This window comes from Martes martes (assembly GCF_963455335.1).
Source record: "Martes martes genome assembly, chromosome: 3".
Taxonomy (NCBI): domain Eukaryota; kingdom Metazoa; phylum Chordata; class Mammalia; order Carnivora; family Mustelidae; genus Martes; species Martes martes.
This window is the reverse complement of record NC_137890.1, coordinates 152,274,692-152,301,328: the sequence shown is the minus strand read 5'-3', so window position 1 is coordinate 152,301,328 and position 26,637 is coordinate 152,274,692. Positions and strand designations below refer to the sequence as shown.

The window sequence follows — 26,637 nt, the reverse complement described above, 5'->3', positions numbered from 1 at the left end:
ACTATTTAGTACTTTAGCATTTATATTTGTAATTTGTAATATGTGTATATTCGTGTACATCAGGGACACAATTATCACACTGAGCTGTGTGCTCAGCCTGCACTTCCAATGCCGTGTGTATGCCCATTGTTTGTGGTGTTAGTACATCAGAAAGCTGCTGTGGTTCCTGCCCTTTGTTATTAAGAGAAACATGGCAGAGATCTGCCAATCCTAAAAACTTGTTATTAAGAGAAACATAGCAGAGATCTGCCAATCCTGAAAACTTGCCAACCCTAAAAACTTGTCTTCAAACAGCTTTTTGGAGTCCTACTCCTCTTAGTATTGGGAAGAAACTATAGAAACCTGCCTGATAGAAGTTTTAACCAGGTGGGAAGCGGAGGATTTGGAAAGTGGCACAGTAGCAGCCGCCAGTAGTGGGCACGCTCAGCATTAGTAAGTTCTAGATGTTTGGATAGTCAGAGTGGGAGATCTGTATCGGTAGTTGAAGCTCAAAACTCTTTCACATGGCTCCTGGCAAGATAGTTCCTGTTAATACTCGGTAACATTGTCATAGTTTTGTTTTCAGACTGTTTTTGTGCTTAGGAATAAATGTACTCTTCGGAGAAAAGATGGACATGTATTTTGGTGGTAGAGGAAAAGAAAAGAACTGAATTTAAGAGGGGAAAAAGTCTCCACATCAACTCACAAAGTAAGAAAAAATACTAGTAAGTGAAACAAATTGAGAAAAAGCAAACACTTAGAGACTTGCTGAGATACTCCTGGGAGTCTTGGTGAAGTTAGAAGGACCGTGTGAAAACCTGTTGGTCAGCTAACTTGGTGGGGGCGGGGGGGTCCCCTCAGCCTGCCCCACTGTGACTTGGAGCTTTTAGGCAGAGAGGAACAGGGACTTAAATAACAATATTTTTAATTTTAGTTTTTACTTTTTAAGTAGATTTTTACTGAGTTATAAGATAACAAACAATAAAATGTACTAATTTGGGCTGTGTCTTAATTTGAAAAAATGTGTACACCTATGTAACCACAACCCTAGTAAAGATATTTCCAACATTTCCAAAATTCCCTTCTGCCTCTGCAGGCAATTCCTTGCCCCTGGCTACCCACCCAAAATTCCTTTCTGATTTGTTAGCATAAATGACTTTTGTCAGTTCTTGAATTTCATATGAATGGAATCTTATATATGTACTCTTTTCTCTGACCTCTTCCATATAAGTTGTTTTAAATTTCATATGTGTTGTATCAGTGGCTTCTTTCTTTTTATTTTATGAGTATGCCATAATTGCTCATTTTCCTATTCGTGGACATTTGAATTCTTTCCAGCTTTTTGCTATTAGGAATACAACTGCTGTTAGCATTTTCATACCATCCCTTTTATACTCCTGTTTTCATTCGTTCATTCATTTTCTCTTTAATTCCACTTACAAGTGAAATTTCTGAGTCACAGGAAGATCTATGTTTAGCTTTTTAAAAACTTTCTGAAGGGGTTGTACTATACACTGACCAGCAATGTATGAGAAATTCCAGTTGTTCTACATATTTCTCAGTATTTGGATATGAATAGTATTTCGATGTGGTTTTAATTTGCATTTCTCCAGTGCTGGGATTTTGACTGAGATGGTATTGACTTTATAGATCAGTTCTGTGGGAATGGCATCTTCACAGTGAGTCTTGCCATGCATTAGCACGTGAATGTCTCCACTTACTTAGAGTTTCCTTACTGTCTCTTTGCAGTGTTTTTGTACTTTCCAGTGTATAGGTCTTGTAAATATAACACCAAGTATTTCTTGTTCTTTTTCAGCTGTTGTAAATGGTATTTTTTAAATTTCCATTTTACTTGTTACTAATTATATAAAAGTACAATTGATTGTTTAATATATTGATCACATGTCCTGTCATCTTGCTAAATTCACTTACTAAATTCTAGTAGTTTCTTTTTTTTTTTTTTTAAAGATTTTATTTATTTATTTGACAGAGTGAGATCACAGGCGGGCAGAGAGGCAGGCAGAGAGAGAGGAAGCAGACTCCCTGCTGAGCAGAGAGCCTGATGTGGGGCTCGATCCCAGGACCCCGGGGCCATGACCTGAGCTGAAGGCAGAGGCTTTTAACCCACTGAGCCACCCAGGTGCCCCTAAGTTCTAATAGCTTCTTAACATATTCTTAGGATTTTTATATCTGTGATCCTTGCATCTGGGGGTGCCTGGGTGGCTTAGTCATTAGGCGTCTGCTTTTGGCTCGGGTTCTGGGATCGAGCCCCGCATCAGGCTCCCTGCTTAGCGGGAGGCCTGCTTCTCCTCTCCTGCTTGTTTTCCTTTTGTCGCTGTCTCTCTGCCAAATAAATAAAATCTTAAAAAAAAAAAAAAAGGATCATTGCATCTGTAATAAAGACGTTTTTACTTCTTTCTTACCAGTATGTATGCCTTTAATTTCTTTTTCTTATTGCACTGGCTGTGACCTCCAGTATGGTGTTGAATAGAGGTGAGAGCACATCTTTGCCTTGTTTCTAATCCTAGGGGAGAAGCACTTATTACTAACTGAATATGATGTTAGCTCTGGGTTGTTTTTTTTAATATGTTCTTTATCAGGTTGAAGAGTTACCTTTTCTTTCTCATTTACTGAGAGTTTGTATTATGTGTGTTCAGTTCTTTCTAATACTTTATTTCTGCACCAATTGATATGATCATATGATTTTTTTCTCCTTTATTTTGTATGGTAAAATACATTTAAGTTTTGAATGGTAAACCAACCTTATATTCCTGCCATAAGCCCCAGTTGGCCGTGATATATCATCCATTTTCTTTCTATTGCTGGATTAAATTTGTTAATATTTTGATATAGAATTTTATGTCCATATTCATGAGGAATGTTGGTTTGTATTTTTCTTGTGATTATTTTGTCTGGTTTTGACATCAGCAATGCTAGCTTGGTAGAATAAATGAAGAAGTGTTCCCTCTTGTTTGCTGAGAGTTTGTATAGAATTGGTATTATTTCTTCCTTAAATATCTGGTAGAATTCACCAGTCAAATAGTCTGGACCTAGAGTTTTCTTTCTGGAAAGTTTTTACTTTAAAAAATAGATACAGGGCAATTCATCTGTGTTTCTTAAGTCAGCTTTGGTAATTTTTTTCTTCTAAGGAATTTGTCTGTTTCAACTAAATTGTAGAATTTATTGATAAAAGTTGTTCAGAATATTCTCTTATTCCACTACTGTATATAAGATCTGTACTGATGTCCCCTTTTTCATTCCTGATGTTGATAATTTGGGTCTTCTTTTTCTTGATCACATTAGCTTGAGGTTTATCCAGTTGATCTTTGCAAAGAATTCACTTTTGTTTTTCTCAGTTATTTGTGCATATCATTGATTTCTGTTCTTTATTATTTCATCCCTTATATTTTGGGTTTAATTTGCTTTCTTTTTCTATACCCATCCTTTTTTTTTTTTTTTAAGATTTTGTTTATTAGAGACCACACAGGCACATGTGCGAGTAGGGGAGGGGCAGAGGGGGAAAGAATCTCAAACAGACTGTGCTGAGCACAGAGCCTGACACAGGACTCAGTCTCACCACCCTGAAATCTGACCTGAGCTGAAATCAAGAGTCTGTCTCTTATTTACAGAGACACCGAGGCGCCCCCTTTTTCTACTTTCTTAAGGTGGAAACTTAGATCACTGATTTAAAAAAAATTTTCAAAGCAATATTGGTTGAGGTGTAAGTTACATTTTTAGCATAATGCTTTTGAGTTTCACCTGTGTTGTAGCATTAATCAGTATTTTGTATCTCTTTTTTTTTTTTTTTTTTTGATGAACTGTATTCTATCCTATATGTGTATACCAGTTTATCAGTTCACCGGTTGATAAACCTTTGTGTTGTTTCCGCTTTGGAACCATTGTGCGTAAAGCTGCTATAAAAACCTTTGTGTGCAGGTCTTTGCCATTATGTCTTTGTTTCCCCTGGCAATGGAATTACTGGGTCAAGTGATAAGAGCAAGTTTAACTTAATAAGACACTGCTATGTAGTTTTCCAGAGTATAAGTACTGTTTTGCAGTCCTGCTAGCAGTGAATGAGAATTTCATTTACCTCAGGTTTTTGCCAGCAATGGGTATTGTCATTCTTTTCAATTTTAGCCATTTTTGGTGGGTATATATCTCATTGTGACCTTTATTTGCATTTGTCTAGTGACTAACAGTGCTGAACATCTTTTCCTTTGCTTGTTTGCTATTTGTGTATCTTCTTTGTTCAAGTGTCTGTTCAGATATTTTTCCCATTTAAATTAGGTTGCTTGTCCTGTTGTTACTGAATTGTAAGGTTTATGCAACTGGATATAAGTTCTTTATTAAATAACATCTTTTTAATAATGTTACATATATAAAAATTCTGATTAGGGAATTCTGTAGATCTTGTAGATCTTGTGTATTTGTGTGTTCACCTAAATTGGTTTCTAAATGTGTTAGGTTATTTGTGTTTTCTTAGTTTGAACATATAATTTATAAAAACTCCCTAATTGGTACATGACAATGAAAGTGTAGCATACATTAAGTCATAAAATTCTAATTGATTTATCTATTACCCCTATTAATTTGATTAATGCCCCTTTTTAGCTTTGTTTCAGAGCTTTGGACTTACAGAAAGTTTCTAAATGTGAAATACAGTAAGATCCTAATTTCTGAACAAAGAAATAATGTTGATAAGCCTGAAATATGGGTTTCTTTTCACCCTTGAACATTTGGAACAACATTTAAATAATCGTGGAGATTTTAAAAGCTATTGAGTTGGAGCAGAATACTGAAGCAGGCCCTTTGCCTTGACCTACACTGCAGTTGTTCATGGTTAGCACATCAAGGTTTCAGACCCAGAAGGCATACTCTCCCTGGTTCTTTCTAGGTTGACTTTTAATTTTAAGATGTAGATAACCATCATGAAGGGATAATTTTGAAGAGAAACAGACTTTTTTCTGGTGAGGTCTTTTCTTTCAGTTAAACCCTAGAAATATAGGTGGCAGTTCTTCTCTTTTTGTATGTAATAGAAGTGCAATGTGAGCTTTTAAGACTGTTACCTGCCTTTGCATTGGCTAACCTTTGTTGGGAAAACATCCACTGCTCTTTTCTCGGCTAATTCCAGATGCTCCAGGTAAGCTTCTTGACACCATCCCACGTGTCTGATGCACACTGTTCTTGCTCCGATTTCTTCCCCTCACCTCGCATGTAACTCCAAGGCACATTCTTCCTTGGGACACTCAAGTTTCCTCCAATGACAGAGAGATGAAATGTCTGACTTATTCTTTTTAAAGCTGTTCATTACCATGCCTAATGTATATTCTTACTGTCACCAGTAAACACCCGTGTAATGTGTATAAAGCTGTTTAAATGCTGAGCTTTCTGGCATATTGTAAAAATTGCCAGCACTCTTGGTTTCTTGTCCCATCTGTTAGTCCCTTTTAAGTATCATAGGCTTTTTTTTTTTTTTTTTAATCTTTTTCAAAAATCATGTGTAGCAGAGATCTGATTGACAGTTCACTGTTCTGGGGTGTTTTCTGCATTTTGACAAACACAGTGTGTAACCACCAGGACAGTCTAGGTACAGGATGTTTCTGTCAGCTCAGAAAGGTTCCCTGGCCCCTGGCAGCCATCGTCCCCATCATTGTGCCTTTTCCAGAATGCTGTATAAATGGTCTGAAAGTATGCAGCTTTTGTATCTGACTTCTTTCACTTAGCACAGTGCTCTCAAGATTCCGCCGTGTGTTGCTGTGTGTCGTCGTTCCCATTGGCCATCACTGAATTTGAAGGTGGAGGAAGAAGAGCCTCTTGAAGCTGGAAAGTGAAAGGAAACAGAATTTCCCCAGAGCTCCCTGAAAGGAACGCAGCCTTGCCCACTCCCTGATTTTAGCCCCATGCCACCTATTTAGGACTTCTGACCAACAAAAGTTAGTAAATTCGTGTTGTTTAAGCCACCGAGTTTGTGGTGAATTACTGTAGTAATTACTGTAGTAATTCACCTACCGCGACCCTATAAGCAAATACAGAGCACTGTGCTTTCTGTGCCCTAAGAGCTCTAAGAAATAAGAAGACCTCCTCCTATTTTTTTAAAGTAGTTTTTTAGCTTTAGATATTACAGTTTGGTCTGTGATCCATTTTTAGTTCGTTTTCCTTATGGTGCAGGACAAGGGTCTTGTTTCTCCCCTTCCGTTGCTCTCTCCCTGAATGAAGGACATGCTTCCTTCTCTTTCCAGGACAGCGTATGAAGAGTTAGTATCGGTTCTGTACTCAGCGGTAGAATTCACCAGTCATTGGTAGAATTCACCAGGGAGGCCCCCTAGCTCTGGAATGTTGTCTTTTGTTTTTGTGGTAACATTTTAAGCATGAATACAGTTTCTTTAGTAGGTGGAGAGCTATTTTGGTTATTCATTCTCAAGTGAGCTTTGGTAATTTGTCTTTCATGTCTTCCACATTTTCACATTTGTTGATGTAAGGTTGTTCTTAATATCTTGCCGTATAAAATTCTGTGGAGTCTGTGTGATATCACACTTCTTTAATTCCTATTGAAAATGTTTTCTTTTTTCTTGAGGATTATTGGTTTTAGTCTTTGCAGAGAACCAGCTTTTGGTTGCACTGATTTTCCCCTAACATATTTTTTTTCCTGCTCATATCTTTATTACCTTCCTTTGGCTTATTTTCAGTTTAATTCTTCTTTTTCCAGTTCTGAAGGTGGAATCTTGGACAGATAACAGGATATTTCTATTTTCCCACCCCAGCCTTCATTTTCTAGTTTTCACGTCTCCTTTACGTATGTTGTGACCCAGCTTTAGACAGTCTGCTTTCTTTCTGTGTTTACCAACATACTGACTGCCAGTGACCTTCACTCCTTGTGGTAGGTCTGAGTTTCCACCGGTTATTTTCCTTCTGCCTGAAGAACACCCTTGGATTCGTCTGTAGTGCAGCCCTGCTGGTGATGGTTTCAGCATCGCTTTCCTGCTGCCTGCTGAGTTAGTGCTGATTCTTTGTTCAGTGTTACGTGATGTGCCTTTTATTCTCTGGTTGCTTTTAAGAGTCTGTTTACCACATTTTTAGCAGTTTGACTGTTATGTGCTTTGATGTGGTTGTTGACCTCACCTGGGCTTGTTGAGCTTTCTGGATCTGTGAGTTTGGTTTTCATCAAACTTAGAAATAATTTGATCAACATTTCTTTAAATATTTTTTTTGAAACCCCTTCTTGGGACTCTGGCATATATATTACCTCTGCATGGAAACTATACCTTCATTGGGTCACAAGTTTTTAGCTGTATTCACTTTTTCTCTGCTTCATGGTGGGTAATTCCTGTTTCTGCAGGGTCTGATTTACTATCGACCACATCCAGTGAAATTTTCATTTCAGATACTATGTTTTTTTTAACCTGTTGATGTTTTATTTGCTTCTTTTTCATCGTTACTGTTTCTTTCCTTGTGTTACGCCCATGGTTTCCTCTAAATCTCAGCGTCTTTTCATGACAGCTGACTCAGTGTCTGTCTGCGGCTCCTTGCTGGTTCCTGACCCCATGTCACCACCAAGCACCTGCCCACCTCCCTGGCTGGCTCCAGGCTGCGCATCTGCCATAGCTGACTCATGCCAATCCTGTCTGCGACTCTGCTCCCAGTCCGCCTTCTAATGGATACTGTCTTTTTGTCTTTCCCTCCTCTGCCCTGCTCATCCTCAGTTCCCAGTGAGACAGCCTGATTGGCGGTGGCTGTTCCCCTCCTAGCCGTGGGGCTGCGGCGAGTTACTTAACTGCACATGCCTCAGTTTCTTCTTTGAAGCAGTGTTGTTGTGCCCGTCCCACTGCACTGTGGTGACTGGGTCAGTGACCGTGTGGTCCATGCTCCCTGTGTCTGTGTGCTTAATATTGTAATGGTTGTCATCATGATTTCAGGTTGTACCTAACAGTGTATCCCCCACGTTTCCCCTGAGTAATCCAAGCCACAGCATCTTCCCCTCTTCAGTGAGCCAGCTTCATGTGCATTGTGTCACACAGATCAGTTCCACAGTTTCTTTGTGTATTTTTTCTTTTTAAGATTTTATTTTTGTTGTGATGCCAGGGGGGCTCAGTCTGTTAAGCGCCTGCCTTCAGCTCAGGTCCCTGGGGTTGAGTCCCACGTCAGGCTCCCTGCTCAGCAAGGAACCTGCTTCTCCCTCTGTCTGCTGCTCCCCCTGCCTGTGCTCTGTCTCTGTCTCTGTCTCTCTCTCTCTCTCTCTGACAAATACATAAAAAATCTTAAAAAAAAATTTTTTATTTTTATTTATTTGAAAGAGAGAGAGCACATGAGCATGAGCAGGGGGAGGGGGATCAGCAGAGGAAAAGGGAGAAGCAGACTTCCCCACTGAGCAGGGAGCCCACTGTGGTGCTTGATCAGCCAGGACCCCGTGATCATGACCTGAGCCAAAGGCAGACTCTTAACTAACTGAGCCCCCACCCCACCCTGGCGCCCCTTGTCTTTGTGCACTTTCATGTTGGGGTCTGCACACTAGACCCCATCCCAAAGGTGAGCCAAAACTTGCCCAGGGCCAGTTTTTGTGTGTCCCTCAAGCTGAAAATGACTTTTATATTTTTAAAGAGCTATGAAAAAACAAACAAGAGAAGATGTGTGACAGAGACCTATGGCCCGAAGCCTAAGTGCTTATTGTCTGCCTCTTTACAGAACAAGTCTGCTGACCCCACCCTGTAGGCTCATCTTGGCAGGGACAGTGCTCTCCCTTTTAGGTTTAAAATGTGCATACAGTATAATTTCCAGTGTGCTGTAAATACTGACATTTAAAGATAAAAGTATTATATTGCTCTTTAAAATGTTTCCAGTAGAATCTAAATGGATACGCCCACTATCGTGCATTTTTGGAGAAACATGAACAAGCTCTACTGCAGTGATTGGAAAGTGGTCGATGCTGCCTTTTCTCCTGGCACTCTTCGTTTTATTCCACGTGTCCTACAGAATTTTATCTCAGTGTAAACATTTTTCTGCTAAGTATTTTGTCACCCTGTCCTGCTATTCTATAAAAATATATGTATGTATTTATACATACACATGTATATGTATATATAAAAATTATTTTGAAAGTTTCTTTAAGACTCTTAGGCCTTAAGCATTTTCTTTTGAATGGTTGTTAGTCACTGTTTGCACCAGTCCTGGCCCCTGGTCTTCCTCCAGTGGTGCCAGCTGCCCCTTCTGGCTCCTCTCCTCACCCTTCCAGGTAGGGGCCCTTCAGACTCTGTCCTGTCCTTGGACCTCCATAGTCTGCTCATGAAATCTGAGTGCTTCCGTCTACTGAACAGCTCCCAAAGGACCTCAACCAGCCCCAACCTCCCCCACACTCCAGAATGATGTTTCTGCTGACGATGGACACCTCCACTTGAGTGTTGACATGAAACCTCAGATTCACATGTCTGACGTGGAACTTGGTGCAGGGGTGCCCCTCATAGCCTTTTTATCTTCTGGTGGCAACCCTGCCCTTTGCATTGTAAGGTCAGAGAGCTCAGTTTTTCTGTGGCTCCTTGTTCCCCACCCTTCACCTAATCTGTCAGCAAACGCTGGTGTGTCTCCCATCAGAGTATTCCCATTTCACTGCTTCCACCCTGGTCCTAACAGCTTATTGTCTCACTGGGGGCACGGTAGGAGATAGCCTCACAGGGCCTCGGGCCTGTCCCTCCTCTGCTCAGACCCCTCCCATGGCTCCCTGTCTCCCTTTGCATAAAAGCCAGCACTCTCACAGTGGCCTCTTGAGCCTCAGCTCCCCCCCACCCGCAACCCCCCGCCTGGAGTTTTCTTCACCCCAGTGGCCTTCTTTCTTCAGGCCTTCTCGCTCTCTGACCGCCCTATTTAAAATCACAGCTCCTACTCCCTTAGCTCTTTCATCTTCTATTATATGATTTCCTTATTTATTTTGTCTCTCTTCCACTAGAATGTAAGCTTTGTAAGGGCAGGAAGGTCTTTTGCGGCTGTGTCACCAGTGTCTGGCACATCATAAGCACTCATCAAATAATTGTTGAATGAATAATGACTTTAAATAATACGTTGCAAGCTTTGATGGTTATTAAACATAAAATAGCATTTCATGTATCTGGGAATGATGGAGTTATTAGCATGTTTCTCTGGTTTAGTTGATGTATTTGTGAATGAATGACTTTATGCTAGAAAAAAGGGTTCAGTATCAGTTTTCTTTCTTTTTGTTTCTGTAGATGTAGACACTGAGGACTGCTTGTTCAGACAGGCCTGGAAGGTGTTTTGTTATAGCTATGACGTTGCGTCCTTGGACTTCAAAGTTAGAGGCCAAAAATATCATAAAAGATATTTTGTTGGTCTTTTTGCTGATTACTGATTAGGGTCCTTCCATTTTGTTGAAAGCAGAGAATTGGAACCCACCTGACTTGGAGAAGGCTTTCCAAGCACAGTCGTCAGAGTCCCTTAGCATCACAGTTTCTGAGGCATTCACCAAAACCACTTTCCCAAGACCTGTCAACTGACCATTAGTCAGACCTGTCTTCACTTAGAAACATCTGTCATTTTACCTGAAATTCTCAGCAAGAGTTGAGAATTTTGTGATATTAATTGATTTTGTCATACCTTTATCAGTATAAAAACATGCTTTATATTTTCTCAAAAACTTGAAACTGTAGATTAGCTCATTCAGTTTATCAGAACTATCTCCAGTGCATAAATAGGCAGAACCAGTTCTAATCATCACCCAGTCATCAGTCAGACTCACTCGCAGGAGAAGTCTTACTTATTTCTAAGATGTACCATCAGCCACCTCTTGTCTGAGTTTAAATCCTAGCAGTTAGGTGAGGCATGGAGCCAGTCACCGGGGTGGAAGAAGATGCTGTGCTTGTGGCTTGTTGGCTCCCTGTTTGCTTGCTTCTCGTGAGGATAATGTGTTCTTTGATAGTAGTCTAGGGATTGAAGGTGCCAAGTGAAATTATAATCATCCCTGCCATCAAACTCTACGATGTGTCTGAATTTAAGACATTCCAGTATGAACTGGGATATTTTATTTATAACACCCTATTTTGCCCTTAACAGAACTGGGTGTAGGATAAGTACAGCTCTGCCATGTGCCTCCATTCAAAGGGCTTTCCTGTGACCTTTGTCCTCTGGGATGTTTGGACTTTGGGGGCAGTACGTCCTGGTAAGAGAAGAGCTGAGACATCAACCTTTTGCTCTAAGTGGGAACCAGCTGTGAGAAGGGAAAGGGAAGGTGAGGCCTGCAGGACTTCTGCCCTCTTGAGACTGTCAGGCAGCGTCATTTTAGGAGAGAATGCACTTGGACGCTGACCACCTAGAAGTGGACTATCCTGAGACTTTTTACCCACCTACGCCTTGGACAGTCTTCTCCCAGGAATACCCCTTGCCTGGCTCAGAGATAGTGTATATGATTTTTGGAAGGCAGGAGGGAGCGGGTTGGGCTCCAGGATACAAGAGGAGGGAAAGAGGATTCCTGTCATTGTAACCCTGGGTGGCAGGGATAGGCCAGCCCAGTGAGAGCTGGATGCCAGGACTTTCCTACTGCATTTCATTGTTGTACCTGAAGGTCCAGTTATCTGAGAAGCAGGACGTTTTCAGCCGCAGCAGCCATGGATAGTCATGGCCGTTAGTGGGCCTGTCCCAGACTTGAATGTGGTCCATACTGGGTTGTGGATGCTTTCAATGACCCCTCTGCCTGCTGGCTCCAGAGCCACGTAGGCCATTCTCAGCCTCCACCCTGCAAAGTGCCAGCTTGGGAGCCAGACCCGGAAGGTAGATCTGCAGGAACTCTTCCCTGGGGCTTTTTGTCGAGAAAATCACAGGAAACAAGAGACGCTCTTGAGTCTCCTCTCAGTCCGGTCTGCTCCTCAGCGTAAGTGGGAGTATGGCATTTCTAGGCAAATTCATAACCAGGGTGGATTGGGAAAGCTACATACCTTAGAAGAGGAAAAACGAAGTACTGGCTCAGGAGTTGATAATCTCTCCTGAAAGCGTAGTTCATGAAATAGAACAAAAATTAGAACTGTCTGTTTGCTCTCGATTTTCAGTGGGTTCGGAGATTATATAATTCTAATAATTACTAATCGAGAGCTTGACTAGGACAGAGGAATATGGTAAAACCAAAACCCCATTAGACCAAATAATAGTTTCTTTGAAACTGGTAGATAGAGTTGAAACTATATAATCGTGGCACGGGAAAGCCACCACAGTGGTGTGGCAGGATGGAGTGGCTGGGGCACAGCCTTGGGGAGCAAGAAGAGAGGAGAGCAGATGGAGCTCTGCACCCGAAGCTGGGGTTCTGGTGTCGCTGCACGGTTTACAGAGCCCAGCGCTAGGCCACTCTGCGGTGACCGCTGTGCAACACAGAACCGCTGGTGAGCAAGGGTGTCCTCTGATTATTTTATATCTGAGATGCCACTTGTTAGGAAAGTTCTTGTATCTGGAGGTAAAATTTTTCCCCAGAGTCTTTTCCAAAGACTTGTTAGTGTCAGTCACAAATCCAGGTACACTTGGAAACACTAGAAGTAGATGCATCAGATCAGTGGGGAGGGTAGAACAGTAAATGCTATGTGATGGATTAGGCAGGCAAAGAGAAAAAACACACCACCTTGTTCTAGATGAGTGGATGAGCGGATGGAACATGTGAAACCACAGGATCACTAAGAGAAAAGAGAAATCAAGTGTTTCTGTGATCTTGGTTGGGAAAGATCTTTTTAAGGGTAATACCAAAGACAGAAACCACAGAAAAAATGGCTTCTCAAAAGTGAAAACTAGTTGAACCACAAAACCAAAAGACAAGCAGCAGACTAAGAAACATTATAACAAATATAAAAGGCAAAGGTTAATCTTCTTCAGAGCTTTTTTATATTGTAATTAAAACATGGGTACCTCAGTAATACAAGGCTACTTATGGAACATAAGTCATTCCATTCTTATGAAAAAAGGACTCAATGTGAAATAAATTTCAGCCTCGCCACTTTTCTTCAGATGAATGTAAAATGAAAGAGTCTTTCTCTTCTGTCATACTGGCAAAGAATGAAAATGTTGGGGTCCAGGTAATGTTAGTTTTACCTGCTGGACAACATAAATACTGATGCATTCCCAAAAAACTTTTTAGTGATGATTTATTGGAAACTGACAACTTCCTATTAAATGTTTGTTTTACATAAATAGCTGAGGGAAGCAATAAGATGTACTATTGCTGATTTGTTCACAGTGATAAATATTTGGCGGGAAGTTGAACTTTCATTTTAAAGATGGTATTAATTTTGTCACGTTGTGGAGCTCAGAGTAATTTGCCCCAGTGGGGCAGCGGGGAGGGGGCAGTTTTTTCAGGCTCAAGCACCTTCATGGTGGAGCGCCCTCTGCTGGCAGCAGCCCTAGCAGCATTTACGATGCACACGCAGGCCCGACTCACCCCGTGGTGGACCCTACAGGAGACTGGAAGGTGACTGACACCATTGTGGGAGTTGAGACTGTATCCTGGGGTCTGACCCAGTGCTGCCCTGATTCCAGACATCCCCCTGCATGCCCATCAGCCCCCTTCCAGAGGGTGTGCTCTGTTCAGAAACCTGCAGCCAGCACTCATCCAGCCAGCCTGGAAGTGTCGCCTGTGCACTCTCTCTCAGGCAGGGATTCTGTCCGTATGCCTCACTGCTTGTCCCCCGGCCCTGGGGTACCCTTGGAACTGACATTCTCAAAGGGTGACCAGCAGCAAACAGACGACCCTGCAGCTCAAACAGGATGGTTACCTGTCATGACGGGAGCCCATGGGTGCTGGAATGTAGAGTTGGGTGGACCGAGGTGAGAACAGGGTTCCTTGGATGGGTCCTGGGAGACTGAGGAAGAGGAACCAGTCCCCGGGGGAGGGGGGTGCCTGTGCCTCCTCTGAAGGGGCACAGCTAGTGGGACGACAAAGATCAGCAGGGCACTGATTGGGGCTCATCTTTAGAGCAGGGGCAGGATTTGGTGAAGTAACAAGGAACCCGCAGTCCTGTTGTTTAACTCTTAATTCTCTGTATTTGCCATATCCTAACACGGTGTTTGCTTTTTGTTTCCTTTTTTTTAATTTAAAGGATTTTTTGTTTTGTTTTGTGTTTTCGATAGATGAGGGTTACTACCAGGGTGGAAAATTTCAGTTTGAAACTGAAGTTCCTGATGCATACAACATGGTGGTGAGTAGCCTGCGTCTGAGCTGTCCTTCCCCCTTGGTGTGGTCTGGTGGTCCTCACGGGCCCCGCCCCACCCCACCCCCAGCATTGGGTCCCCGACCCCCCCCTCCCCCCGCTCCCAGAGCTGAATACAAAACAGTCGGTATTTCTGTGACTGATGTTGCTCATCAGCAGCATTCAGAGCCCTAGGAGAGAGATTCGTTTTTCGTTTAGCACTTGTGAGTGCTGTGTCAGGCGGGGCGCACCAGGGCCACAGCTCAGCCAAGACTGTCCTGAGACTGGCACCTTCGCTGTGAGCCACCTGTGTGGTTCGCACCGGTCTTACTTGTTAAATTCTGGCACTGAAAAAGGAAGCATTTTATTTAAAACTGTAGTTTTGTTTATGGTATAATACCAAAATTCCCAAGGTGTAGAAAACATGTATTTTAGAATTTTAGAAAAGAGAAATGACTCATAGTTTTAAACGATAAGTAATTTATGCCCAGGGCTATATTTTTTAAAAGATTTTATTTATTTATTTGACAGACAGAGATCACAAGTAGGCAGAGAGGCAGGCAGAGAGGGAGGAAGGGAAGCAGGCTCTCTGCTGAGCAGAGAGCCCAATGCGGAACTCAATCCCAGAACCCTGCGATCATGACCTGAGCTGAAGGCAGAGGCTTAACCCACTGAGCCACCCATGCACCCCCAGAGCTATATGTTAATCTCTCAAAGACCCCACCTAAGTAATAATTATACCAAGTATTGTCACATTCTGTCCTTGCTCTTAAGGAACTTAACAATTAGGAAGGTGAGAAAAAGTGTAGAAAGTGACCATAAAATGATAAAAGCCATAAGTAGTAGATAACAGAGCTGGAGCAGAGCCAGGAAACACATGCAGGGGAGTTCTGAGAAGGAAAGGAGAGGATCACTTTGGGAAAGTTGTCCGGCCATGTGAAGTTTATCAGGAAAAATAGGACTGGAGTTGTCCTGACTTGGGTTGACCTTTAACCCAAGGGAGGGTGGTCTGTGTGATGTCAGAATCTCTGGAACCGTGTTAGGTACAGAAGTGAGAACGAGCAGCTGTGTGTGGTGGATTGACCAGGTCAACTTGAAGGAAGAATCAGGGTTGGGGAGAAGTGAGGACAAACGAGAATCTCAGTTTTGAGGATTTGGGGGCATTTTCACTTTGGCAGTGAGAAACCAGTGACATTTCTGACCAGCTCCACAGTTGTGTGTGTGTGTGTTTGTGTGTGTGTGTGTATAGGTATATGTATATGTAAACATCCCCCTAATGTTTTCTAGACCTCTCCAGGTGTATCAAATAGGAAAAAAAATTTGATGGTGAAATTATGTCTCTTGTTAATTTGAGCCTGTGGGTACTGGGGACCCCATGTGCCCTGTTAGTTTGCCTACAGTGATTGTCCTACTATCTGACATGTGGGATTTAGGCCCCCTGCCCCGGGCCCTGGCCCTACCACCAAGGTACAGTTCAGTGGCTGTCATACTTTTTTATTTGAAGCCAAAACTTTATCTAAGGAATTGGGTCTTTACTAGGTTACTACATTAAAAGTTCTTTCTGAATGTAGTTTATGAGGATGGGAAAGAGTTGGCAATGCAAGAAGAAAAAAATTAATTTTTAATCAAAGGCAGGAAAATGTGCATCTCAGGTCTTTGTCCACCCATCTCCCTGCTGACTTCCTCTATTTTCCTCATCACACACTGAGGAGTCTGGCTTGACAGGACACTGGACTCCCCCAGGTGAGATGCAGTTGGAGAAGTTTGGTTGAAGTACAGATGTTTAGAATTCCAGAGGCTAGTGATGTTTTCTGGAAATAGCCAGGCATATGGCACCTAAATCTGGATCTTTAAGTTGTCTGGACATTTGTCATTTCTAAGGACTCCTTGTCGGGGGAATGCTAAAGGGTGGTATGTGACACAGTCTTTTCTTTGGAGAGGCAGTGAGTGTTTGAGGAGGAGGATGGCGTGGGGAGGGGCTTAGCATGAGCTGGCAGACTTTTCAGACAAGGCCTGCCAGTCTAAGGATCACTGTTTCAGGAACATCAGGTTTCATTTAGTGGCTGAGGTTCTCAGTCCCAGTGTCGGAAGAGAGCAGAGCATGAGAAGACACCAAGGGAACCGATTTTTGTTGAGCTTTTATGTACCAGGTGCCCCCATTCACTTCCCCTGTGGGACCCAGAGAGGTAGAGTTAAGGATATACCTCGTTAGCTTTGCCAGAATAAAAGGCTCCATTGCTAAAGCAGATTTTTGTCCAAGGCTGCCCAGCCACAGGATGTGTGCCCTTCCCACAAACCCAGTGGCCACTCGGTGTGAGAAAATGTTTGTCATCTTGTCCTGTCCCTGTGTGGCCTCTTCAAGAAACAGAGAAGTAGGATATGGAATACACAGGATAGAAAACCACTGAGCCTCGAGGATATGTCTCTTACATTAATTGGTGACTTATGATGGTTTTACATTCTTATATTTAGTTTCTTTCTCCTTTGAGAAATTTCTGAATGATGGACTGGTTTGATTTCATCAGGAATGAAACCCATGTTCTCTAGCCAAGAGCCCTGAGAGGCCAGCCCCTCAGGGTGGACCCAGACCCTGCCCTGCTGCCAGCAGGGCCTCTTCTGCTCTATGCTCCCTCGGCCCCTGCATGTTCTCTTTGCCTCCGTGTCCAGGCTCGGGCTGCAGCCTTACCAACAGGCCGGCGACTGTCACTAGCTCAGGGCAGGGAGTGGGGGGTGACACCGTCCCCAGGAGACCCTGTGATGCAGTGCCTGAGACAGGTATTTGGGATTACTTGTTTTGTAGTAAATCTTTGCTTATATCACCCCGTAGTGTCTCTGTCCACTAGAGTGGGAGTGGCTTATGCTGTATCTCCAGGGCTCTGCGAGAGCACACGGTTCATGTTTATCCAGTGGTTGGCACTTTCTGCCCTTCCAGACATACCGTGTGGAAGACAAAAGCAGCGTCTGAGGATACACGGGTTGCAGGCATTTGGGGCAGAGTATGTGAGAGTAAACGTCAGGCACCTGTGTTTTATTTGGATGAGGACACAGCCAGCTTATAGGTCAGCCTAGGAGACGTCCGTGGAGCAGGCTTGGCTCATTTGCCTTTATTCCATGACTTTATATGATGTTTGTGCTTGGTAAGGACTTTTTAAAAACCTGTGACACTTACAGCTTCTTCAGTTGAAGTCACTTATTAAGATTGTCATTCTGAAAAACTTCTAATCAGTAAAACAGGTCATTATTTCAGAGTAAACTTTTAAAAGAAAGAAAATTCCTATTTGGTTTCCCTACCCCCTCAATTCCCCCACACCCCAGCAGCTAAAGTTCATAGTTTCCTTTGGTTCTTTGTCCTCTTGTCCCTGAACTTTATCTCACAGCCTCAAGCCTGCCTCATGATCTCTCTATATTGGCTGAAAGTATTTAGTGACATGAAATGAGCTTTTAAAATGTGCAAGGTTCTTTGTCAGACACTGGCTTTTTAAGAAGCCTGGTCTACTGGGAGACAGCACAGATGGTGATGAGCCAGAGTGGTGACATAGCGCTGGGGATCCCTGGGTAATCAGGAAGCCCAGAGAAGGAGCAGGGCTCAGTGTGGTGTCACAGTCCCCATGTCCTACGGTGCCCCCGTGGCATGTCAATCATGGTTGGATCGTGGTCAGTCGTGGAGACCATGCACTGAAGCAGGAAAAGGGGACACAACTTTTCATTCTTTGCCTCCAGTTTCCTCCTAGAAGGGACACATGTTATGACCCACACACTTTTTTTTTTTTTTGAGATTTTATTTGTTTATGAGAGAGAGAGAATGAGAGAGAGCAGGGGGAGGAGCAGAGGGAGAAGGGACAAGCAGACTCCACACTGAGTGTGGAGCCTGATGTGGGGCTTGATCTCAGGACCCCAAGGTCACAACCTGAGCCGAAACCAAGAGTCTGACGCTCAGCCTACTGAGCCACCCAGGTGCCCCCCCATACACATATTTGTTGATAACATAACCAAATCAAGAGACATGGCCATGACCAGCCCCAGAGAGGGTAAGGGGGAGCCAGAGATACTGAAAATGAACTAAACTTCCACTCCCCTCTTGTAGGTAATGTGTACTTTGTAGGGAATTAAGAAACTGTGGCCACAGGTGTTTTCTTATAAGATTTCTCAGCTAGAGTTTAATTTTTTTTTTTTTTTAACACATAATGTGTCATTTGCTTCAGGGGTACAGGTCTGTGAGTCATCAGCCTTACACAATTCACAGCGTTCACCATGGCACATACTAAACCTAGTTTGCTTAGTTGTACTATGAAGATTTTTCTGTTTTTCCCTTGTTTTTTAATTGTTTTTATTCTGTAAAACTTCGGGGGTTTTTTTGTGGGGAGTTTTTCGGGGGTTTTTTTGCTTCACCACTGTACTAAAATCTGCTTTTTTTTCCACGAGTTTTTCCATGCCAGAGCCCAGGGTAACTCAGCTGCATTCTCTTCAGTGCTCTTACGGTTCTGTACCATGTGTGTTCACTGCATCTGGAGTACAGCTCTTTAGTGGGGGTCTAGATATGTTTTTGCAGATGGCTAGCCGGTCTTGCCCTGAAGAATCCCTTTTCCCCGCTGGTCTGCAGTGCAGTAGCTGTCATATATTAAGCTCTCAGCCTGTGATGGGGCAGGTGGCAATGCCAAGTAGGAGGTAGAACTGGGTATTTCCTGTTTGTCTGGCTTTAGGGGTGGGGTCCTGTCTACAAGATCTGTTGGGAAAGTGTGTGTCAGAATGTGGGTCCACAGTTCTGATTTGTTCTCTTGTCTGGGGACCACAGTTAGGAGGACCGCTGGCAGGGGAGGTGTCTGTGCTAACATCTAACAATGGAAGATGTGAAGGGACAAGGAGGGGAGGGGCAAATACAGCCAGACACTTGGAGATCTAGTGAACAACACTAGGCAGGGTGACAGGTATGTCATGGACTCTCTAGAAGGGAGGGAAATAGAGCCTATAGGTTCCCTCCAATGCCAAGTTGGTGATTCAGTCTATCCAGTATGGAAACTGTATTATCACTTAGATTCATACAGCCCCACAAGGCCGACCTTCCTTCAGCCTGAAGGCCTTTCTCCAAGTGGCACAACGACTAGCATACTTTCTGTCAAATGCTCTCACATTTACTTGCAGGAAACCAAGTTAGAGCATATTAAATTGATTGAAACTCACTCTGAATCTAAATCCTAACCTTGGACACCTACATTTACATACTTGGATTAATTATCTGGGGGAGTTTCTTGATGTCATGCTGTTTTAAAATCAATAGGAAAACTTACAAGAGTGCTGGGAAAGTATGTCTGTTTTGTACAAATAAGATGATGGAACAATTCAAGTACTAGAAGAAGTACCGAGAGTATTTGGGTGGTCAGTAACAAAGGCAAAAATCTGATTACAAAGACTTTACAAAAGAGTAGCATCCCAAATGCAAATTAATACCAAATGATAAACATGGAAAGCATGGCCCCCCCATGACGAAGGGCTGACACATGAATGTCTACAAGATGACGTGTCTGTGAGACTTGGCCAGACGACACTTTGTGCCCTGACCAGCAGTCCCTCTACCTGGGCTTCCTCCCGGGCAGACCTTTCCTACAGACGTGAACGGAGATGAGCACAGTGATTGAGCACAGTCCGTGGTAGAGGTGGGAGGCAGCCTAAATGTCCAGTGATAGGAACTGGCTTGTGAAATGCTAGAACTAGTACCATGGAGGGCGAGAAATCCCAGAGCCATCTGAAATGGTGACAGAAAGGAATGTGAAAAGATAGAAAGCCCATGTCCCCCCTTCTGTAAAGAAAAATGAACATGCACACACATGCATCTCTGTGTGGCACCTAGAAAAGAGGCTCACAGGGTATATACCGGGTGTTAGATTATTTCTGGGTGGCATTATCATACATAACAAAAGGGAAGACAGAGATCTTGCCTTTTGTTTTCATTGTCTTTTTGTCTTAAATGAGTATGGATTGCTTGTATCATAGAGTCACTTTAAAAGAACACCTTTATCCAAATATGCCTGGTCATCAGCGATGTCAGTGTACCTCATTCCCACATGCTCGCTTTCGTTCTCTCTCCCTCCTATAAGCATAGAGCAGACTTAGACTTGGAGATAGGACAATGTACATGGCAGTCGCATCTTCAGCAACACGTGCGCAGGGACCCAGCTACCACCATGAGGAGCAGTAACTTCAGCCACAGCTCAGCAGCATAGCGCACAACATCGCATCTGCAGGCTCCCGGTGGGAATGGGGCCTGGAGTGCACCGCGGGCTCCTCTGCAGCCCTGGCAGAGAGGGTCAGAGAAGACCGAGGCCCCGCCACCAGCACCATGCACCTTCCAGCCCTGGGACTTGTAGAAGGGTCATGTTAGGGGTATGGGCAGACTAGCACGTGTGGTTGCAGTGTGAAGACACTAGTGCACTGTGGGGCAGGAGTCCAGAATTGAATGCTGGTTGGGACCAGTCTAGCTGAGTGCCAAGTAAGCCGTGGAATGAGGGGAGAGATGGGTCTGTGGCAGAAAACATGATTTGGAGAGCCTGTGATCTCTTTCTCTCTGTGTTGCAGCCTCCCAAAGTGAAATGCCTGACCAGGATCTGGCACCCCAACATCACAGAGACAGGCGAAATATGTCTAAGGTGGGTTTCTCTTCTTTCCCATCTTCTGTGTTTGTGAGCACTGTGTGTGAGCATTGGGCTTTTCTAACACATAGTCTCACTGAGAGGAAATTTGGGGTCTGGGCCCCGATTAGGATTTCACAAACCGTCCTCAGGCCTTTGGGCTGCACTCCAGTGACTGGTAGATCTCCCATCCCCACCCCACCCCCCAGCCTGCCGCCACCTCTAGACCCACATCCTCCTGGGCCCTCCGGTGGCCAAGACCCCTGCTGGTGCTCCCTCCAGGGCTCCTTACCCTTTTCCCCTCCTGTTGTAATGAGAGACTGCAATCCCTCCACATGGCTGATTTTAGCTAAGAAGGAAAAGTAGGATTTATAAAATCCGGGGATAGGGGATGTAGATGGCAAGTTTAAGACCTGGGCGTTTGTATTTAAGATGTCCTCTCTTTACCGAAATTGTCTTGAAGTGTGTAAAGCAGGACAGCTCTCCCAGAGCTTCATGTCGGTTGTGGCCTCTGTGTTCCCCCCACCCCCACTGCAGTGGCAGATGATCAGGGATCCGCGACTCCTGCTTCTCAAGGCTGCTGGTCACTAACGTAGGGACCTGGGAAAGGTGTGTGGTTTGTCATTCTTAAGTAAACAGCCCTTGGGCTTTATCTTCCTGTGTCTCGTCACTTTATCTAGTAAGGCGTCACTTTATCTAGTAAGGCGGCAGTAGAGCTGTAAGGCTGTGGTGCCAGACGGCCTGGGCTGGAACCCGGCGCCTCTGCCAGCAGCAGCAGCGCCAGCAGTGGGGGACTTGGGCAGGTTATGTAACCTTCAGCCCCCATGCAGAGTCGACATTAGCATTAGCGCCTTGTTCTACTTTCCTCCTATGACTAAGTCGGTGCCCTGTCATGTCCCATCCCCACCCCAGGAACACCAGCCCTGCCTGTGATGGGGGGCTACACACTGCCCGTAGTGCCGGCAAAGCTGGACCCCTCTTTTTTCTCCTCTTCCTTCTCCCCCTCCTCTTTTTTCTTTTTTTTAAGGGTTATGTATTTATTTGAGAGAGAACACGCAAGCTGGGAGAGGAGCAGAGGGAGAGCAACAAGCAACCTGCCTGCCGAGCGTCAAGCCCCACATGGGGCTTGATCCCAGGACCGAGATCATGACCGGATCCAAAATCAAGAGTCAGATGCTAAACAGACTGCACCACCCAGGCGCCCCCCTCGTCTTTCTTAAAAGCAGTTAGCACCCGGCTCCCCGTGCAGCTTGTGTGCAGTGCCCCTGTTCTCCTGTCTGCCTCTTTTTCCGTAGACAGTTACAAATGCACTTTCAAGAGGCCACCTTTTCCCCTTCTGTCCCTGAAGTATCACACTTAGAAAATCTTACTCCTCCAGCTTCAGGCCATAGATGGCATCCTCTCCAGCCTCCTCCCGTGAGGCCATCGCTGGTGCTCGCTCTCCTGAGAGCCCACTGCACACCACCTCCCTGTCACACCCTGCCCTCCACCAGAGTTAATGCCAGAACAGGAATTTCTCTTGTCACTTTTGCTCTCTCAGAAATCAGGTTATTAGGGAAGTATGAGGAGAACTCAGCAGGCAGCAGCAAAGGCCAGAAACCTTAAAGGAAGATCATTGATAGATTTAGCCACATTAAAATTAAAAACACAAAACACAAAAGAGCAGCTGGGTTACATCGTTCATGTGTAAAGGTCTTTGTCAGTTAGGATAAAAAAGACAGACGCAGCCACTGGGAAAAGCAAGCACCCGCTACAAGTAGCGACTCACAGGAGAGTTCTGGGTGGGTGTAAGCACCTGAGGGGTGTTAGGTCTCAGCAGTAGCCAGAGAGAGGCTTGTGGAAACAAGATGCCGCTCACCACTCCTCACATTGCCCTGATGCAAAAGCAAATACCCGGGCCCGGGGAGTGGGGAGCTGTGAGAGAGAGAGAGAGAAGAGAAAGGGGAAGAACGGGCTCTCTCACATCACAGGAGATATACCTCTGTTGATCCTTCAGCTTTAAAGTCTACATTTAACTTGTATTTACCCTTGGATTTGTCAGCTACACTTGTAGGGGTTTATTTGTGGGAAAGAATGTGTCAGATTAAAATGCAAAGACCTTGTCATTGTTTATGAAAAAACTAGATGGTGTCCAGCAGGGGCTTAATGTACCACTGACTCGTGGCATCTCCTGAACAAAGAGAAAGACGAGCCTGGGCCAGCCCTTCCTGGTCCACAGTGACGCCCAGTGGCATCTACCTGGATTCCTCACTCAGCGGCTCTGACCAGTGCCTAGCACTCTGTGGGGCCTTGTCTAGTACATGGGCCACTTAGCTCTCTTTGTGATGCTTGCCCTGCCACCAGGGGCCTTTGCCTGCTTTGGGCTCAGGGTCAGATGTGTCTATGGGATTCGAGGGCCCTGAGCCAGAACCCTGATGGTTGCACTTGAGACTTTTTCTGCTGGGCTCCGTGCTTCCAGTGTAGCCCCTGAGGCACTGTCTGATCCCCTGCCTGGTGCCCTCTCTGAGGGCCTGTCACCTGAGCTCCTGCAGGATTCCTGCCTGCTGAGGCTGGGCTGGAACTTGCACAGTGATGGTGTGTTCCCTCCACAGTGTCACTCTGCCCAGACCTGTGGCCTGTAGACTTGAGCACAGCCTGCCTGATTACGGGCATCTTATCTGTCCCTTACCTGCCATTGCCCTGGGTGGGCACAGCTGGCTTCCAGGTTCAGAAACCTCCTGCTCTGGCTATGCTGTTGACGAGGTCAGAGGATACTGCCTGCTCAGCCAGTGAAGCTGGAGGTGGGCTAATGGTGGGCCCGCCCAGATGCAGTGGGGGCAGTTGGTATTCTTTGCTTTGTGGGGCTTGCCGGCTGCTGGGGAGACAGGCATTGAACGAGTGAGCCAGTAGATGGCTAAGGATTGTGACAAGGTCTGTCAAAAGGACAAAGACAATCAGAACTGACTCCTGTCCCTGCCTCAGTGAGGAGACCTCTCACTGGGTCATATGGCCCGCTAGACCTGGCACGTGGCTCCCGAACAGTTACTCAGAAGCTGCAGAGCTTTCGTGGCAACAAGGCCTGCCCCTCGGCAGGGGGGGATGTCTGTAAGTAAGTGATAGTGGTCAACTTAAGATTTTATTTATTCTAACTGAGCTTCACTGGCAATTAAGATTATAGCACAGTTATATTTTCTCCTGATTTTAACTGACTTATGTGAACTTGAACACACTCTGGTCCAGAACGTCTCTAAGGCATAGAGGGCTTGATACTGCCGTGCGAGCTTAGGAACAGTTCCATACACATTAAAGCAGCAGCAAGATACAGCTCGACAGTGCCAAACTAATTTTTCCGCAGAAGGAAACTGGGCAGTAAATTGTAGTTTTTCAAAATGTGGAATAATCATTTCTGTGAGAGTATGTAATGTGCATGTACAGCTGATGGAACAGTGATGGAAATGACCCTCGGGTCCAGCTTAGGAAACAGGACCTCACAGTACCTCCAAAACGCATGTACACCTTCCCTGAACACGGTCCTCCCACCCACTGGGGAAGAACAACCAGAATTTTTTGCTAATCTACCTTTATCCTTCATTTTTCCCTTTTGAACTTTAAAAAAAAAAAAAAGAGTATTAGAACATGTGCTAGGAGCTGTCATTCTTGTTCACCTGCAGCTCCAGGGAAGCTGCCTGAGTTTGAAGGACTGTCCCCCAGGCCTGTGCCCTTGCTGCTTTGTGCCTTGCTTGCTTTCCTCCATTAGAGAGATGGCAGCAACTCCCTCATGGGTCGTTGGGGCATTAGGTGAGGTTAGGATCGTGCTGAAACACATAGGAAGCTCTAAGCATCAGTTGTCATTTTCTGAATATCAAGTTGACAGGTGCTCTTTGTACGTTATTTTAAGCATCCTTACTTCCTGCTTAAAACTTCATGTGCATGCAGGATTAAAGACCTGGGTGTACGAGCAATAAACGTGGCACAAGAAGTTAGACTTGGGGGTAGAGGTGGCCTTGTACAGGGAGATGGGCACCAGAAGAGAGGTGGGACCCGGGGAAAGCAGATGTCCTGAAGAGGAGACGTGGGCCCACAGGGCTTGGCACACCTGCAGCTCATGTGACTGGAGGCTGCCCTTGCTGACTGCTGTGCCTTTCTGTCTGTTTCAGTTTACTGAGAGAACATTCGATTGACGGCACTGGCTGGGCTCCCACAAGGACATTAAAGGTAGAGTGCAGTGCACTTGAGCACAGCCCCGGCCTGGAGGCCTCTCCCTCCAGGAACCAGTCTCCTCGCTGTCCCGTCCACCCAGGTGGCCGGGCACACCCTGCTCCCACCTGCCCACCTGGGGCTGCGTGGCCAAGCCCTTGCCTTGGTCAGTTCTCTGCCCCCAGTTTGTCTCAGGGCATTGGGGGTTGAAGTTACCATCTCTCCCCTCTGCCCTTTATCATCTGTGTTTCAGATCGTGTGGTTTCTATTCTTCCCTTCCTCTGTCCCCCAGTCTTGTGTGGTGCCTCACTCTCAGAGGAGACGAGAGCTGCCAGGGTGGGGCAAAGGGGAGGAGGGAAAGGTCAGGTGTGGCCTCCATCTGCTCTGAGTTCCCCTGAGCTAGCCTGGACAGACGGGTGGCAACCCAGAGGCCAGGAGTGCCCTGAGGGAGGACCCCACCCAGGGGAGGGTGATGGAGAGGGCAGCTGCTGGGACTGAACAAGTGGCCCCAGCTGCTTCTGCAGTGTAGGCTCTGGTTGGTTCTGGGGGTGCACGTTATGGGTGCTCCATGAGGCCACCAGCTGTGGCTTCAGCTTAGGATTTCTCTGCCGTGGTATCTGTAGGAAACCTACAATTTCCTCCTGTTGCCTGAGCTTTTCGTCAGAGGCAGCCAGGGCTTCTGGCTGGTGTTCACTTTGTAGTGAACAGTGCCTGACCCCAGCCATGGTTTCTGCTGGCTAATGAAGCCATCCATGCAGTCATCATAGCCTTGGCCCTTCTCGTGCCAGATCCATGCTGCCCAGAAGAGTGCCCTCCTGCTCCTGGGCTCAGAGGGCAGCTGGGTTCCCAGCCTGTGTGTCTCTTTAGCCCGGAACTCGGCACAAAGGCGTGGTCATCCGGACCCGGCCTGTATTCCCTGGTGACTGTGTCCTCCTCCTCTGTGGCTGACAGTTGTGCCAGGTCAACCTGAAAGGGTTATGGGTGTCAGAGTAGCATGTTTGTGGCACTCACAGACTGCCTGACACGTTGCACGATGCCATCTTCCTCTCTGTCTCCCCCCTCCCCATCTCTGTCTCTGTCTCAAGAGCAGCATTGTTACACATGTGTTAACTTAGGCCCAGTCACATATGGATTATGAAAGTCGTCCTAGCTAAAACTATTTGTAAGGCGAACTCTGCGCCAGACTCACACAACATAAGTGTGGCTGGCACTTCAGATGCTGCATCAGTTACTGTCCTTTGGGCCCCAAGGGGAGCCTGAGCCGAACTAGACAGGCCTGGGCCCAGCCCTGCATATAGGTGCTGGGCTTTCTCTCCCCAGCGTCCTTCATACTTTAACTCTGTAGGCCCTGCCTTTGAACAGAGCTTCTGCGGATACACTGACCTCATTCTGTATATACCAGCTTCCTGGTTCACCACTTAGAGACTATCTTCATTCCCACCCCTGCTCCCAGGCAGCTCCACTGCTTTTAGAGGAGGACACTGAGGCCCGGAGAGGTATGCATGGGTCACAGCGTCCCACCAGTGACTGCCCCAGTCCTGGGCCAGGTCTCTTTCTGTCCATGACCACACCTCATGGGCAACAGCTGCCAACTCTGGTGTGTAGGCAGTGTTATTGTGTATCACCAAGTAGGCGCTTTGGGGGAAGAACACAGGGAAGGAGTTTGGGGCCCTCCCTCAGAGGGCACTGCAGACTTCCTA

The 26,637-nt window shown here is 45.4% G+C and overlaps 1 protein-coding gene across 2 annotated transcripts in view; it reads left to right on the top strand.

Moving 5' to 3' along the window:
* Positions 1 to 26,637, top strand: part of UBE2F (ubiquitin conjugating enzyme E2 F (putative)) — a 55,763-nt gene that overhangs the window by 20,226 nt on the left and 8,900 nt on the right. For both annotated transcript variants that reach the window (XM_080798909.1, XM_080798910.1), the window contains 3 exons: positions 14,080 to 14,147; positions 20,709 to 20,779; positions 24,898 to 24,955. In XM_080798909.1, coding sequence (XP_080655035.1) covers positions 14,080 to 14,147; positions 20,709 to 20,779; positions 24,898 to 24,955 — 197 coding nt within the window. The remainder of the gene's footprint in view (positions 1 to 14,079; positions 14,148 to 20,708; positions 20,780 to 24,897; positions 24,956 to 26,637) is intronic.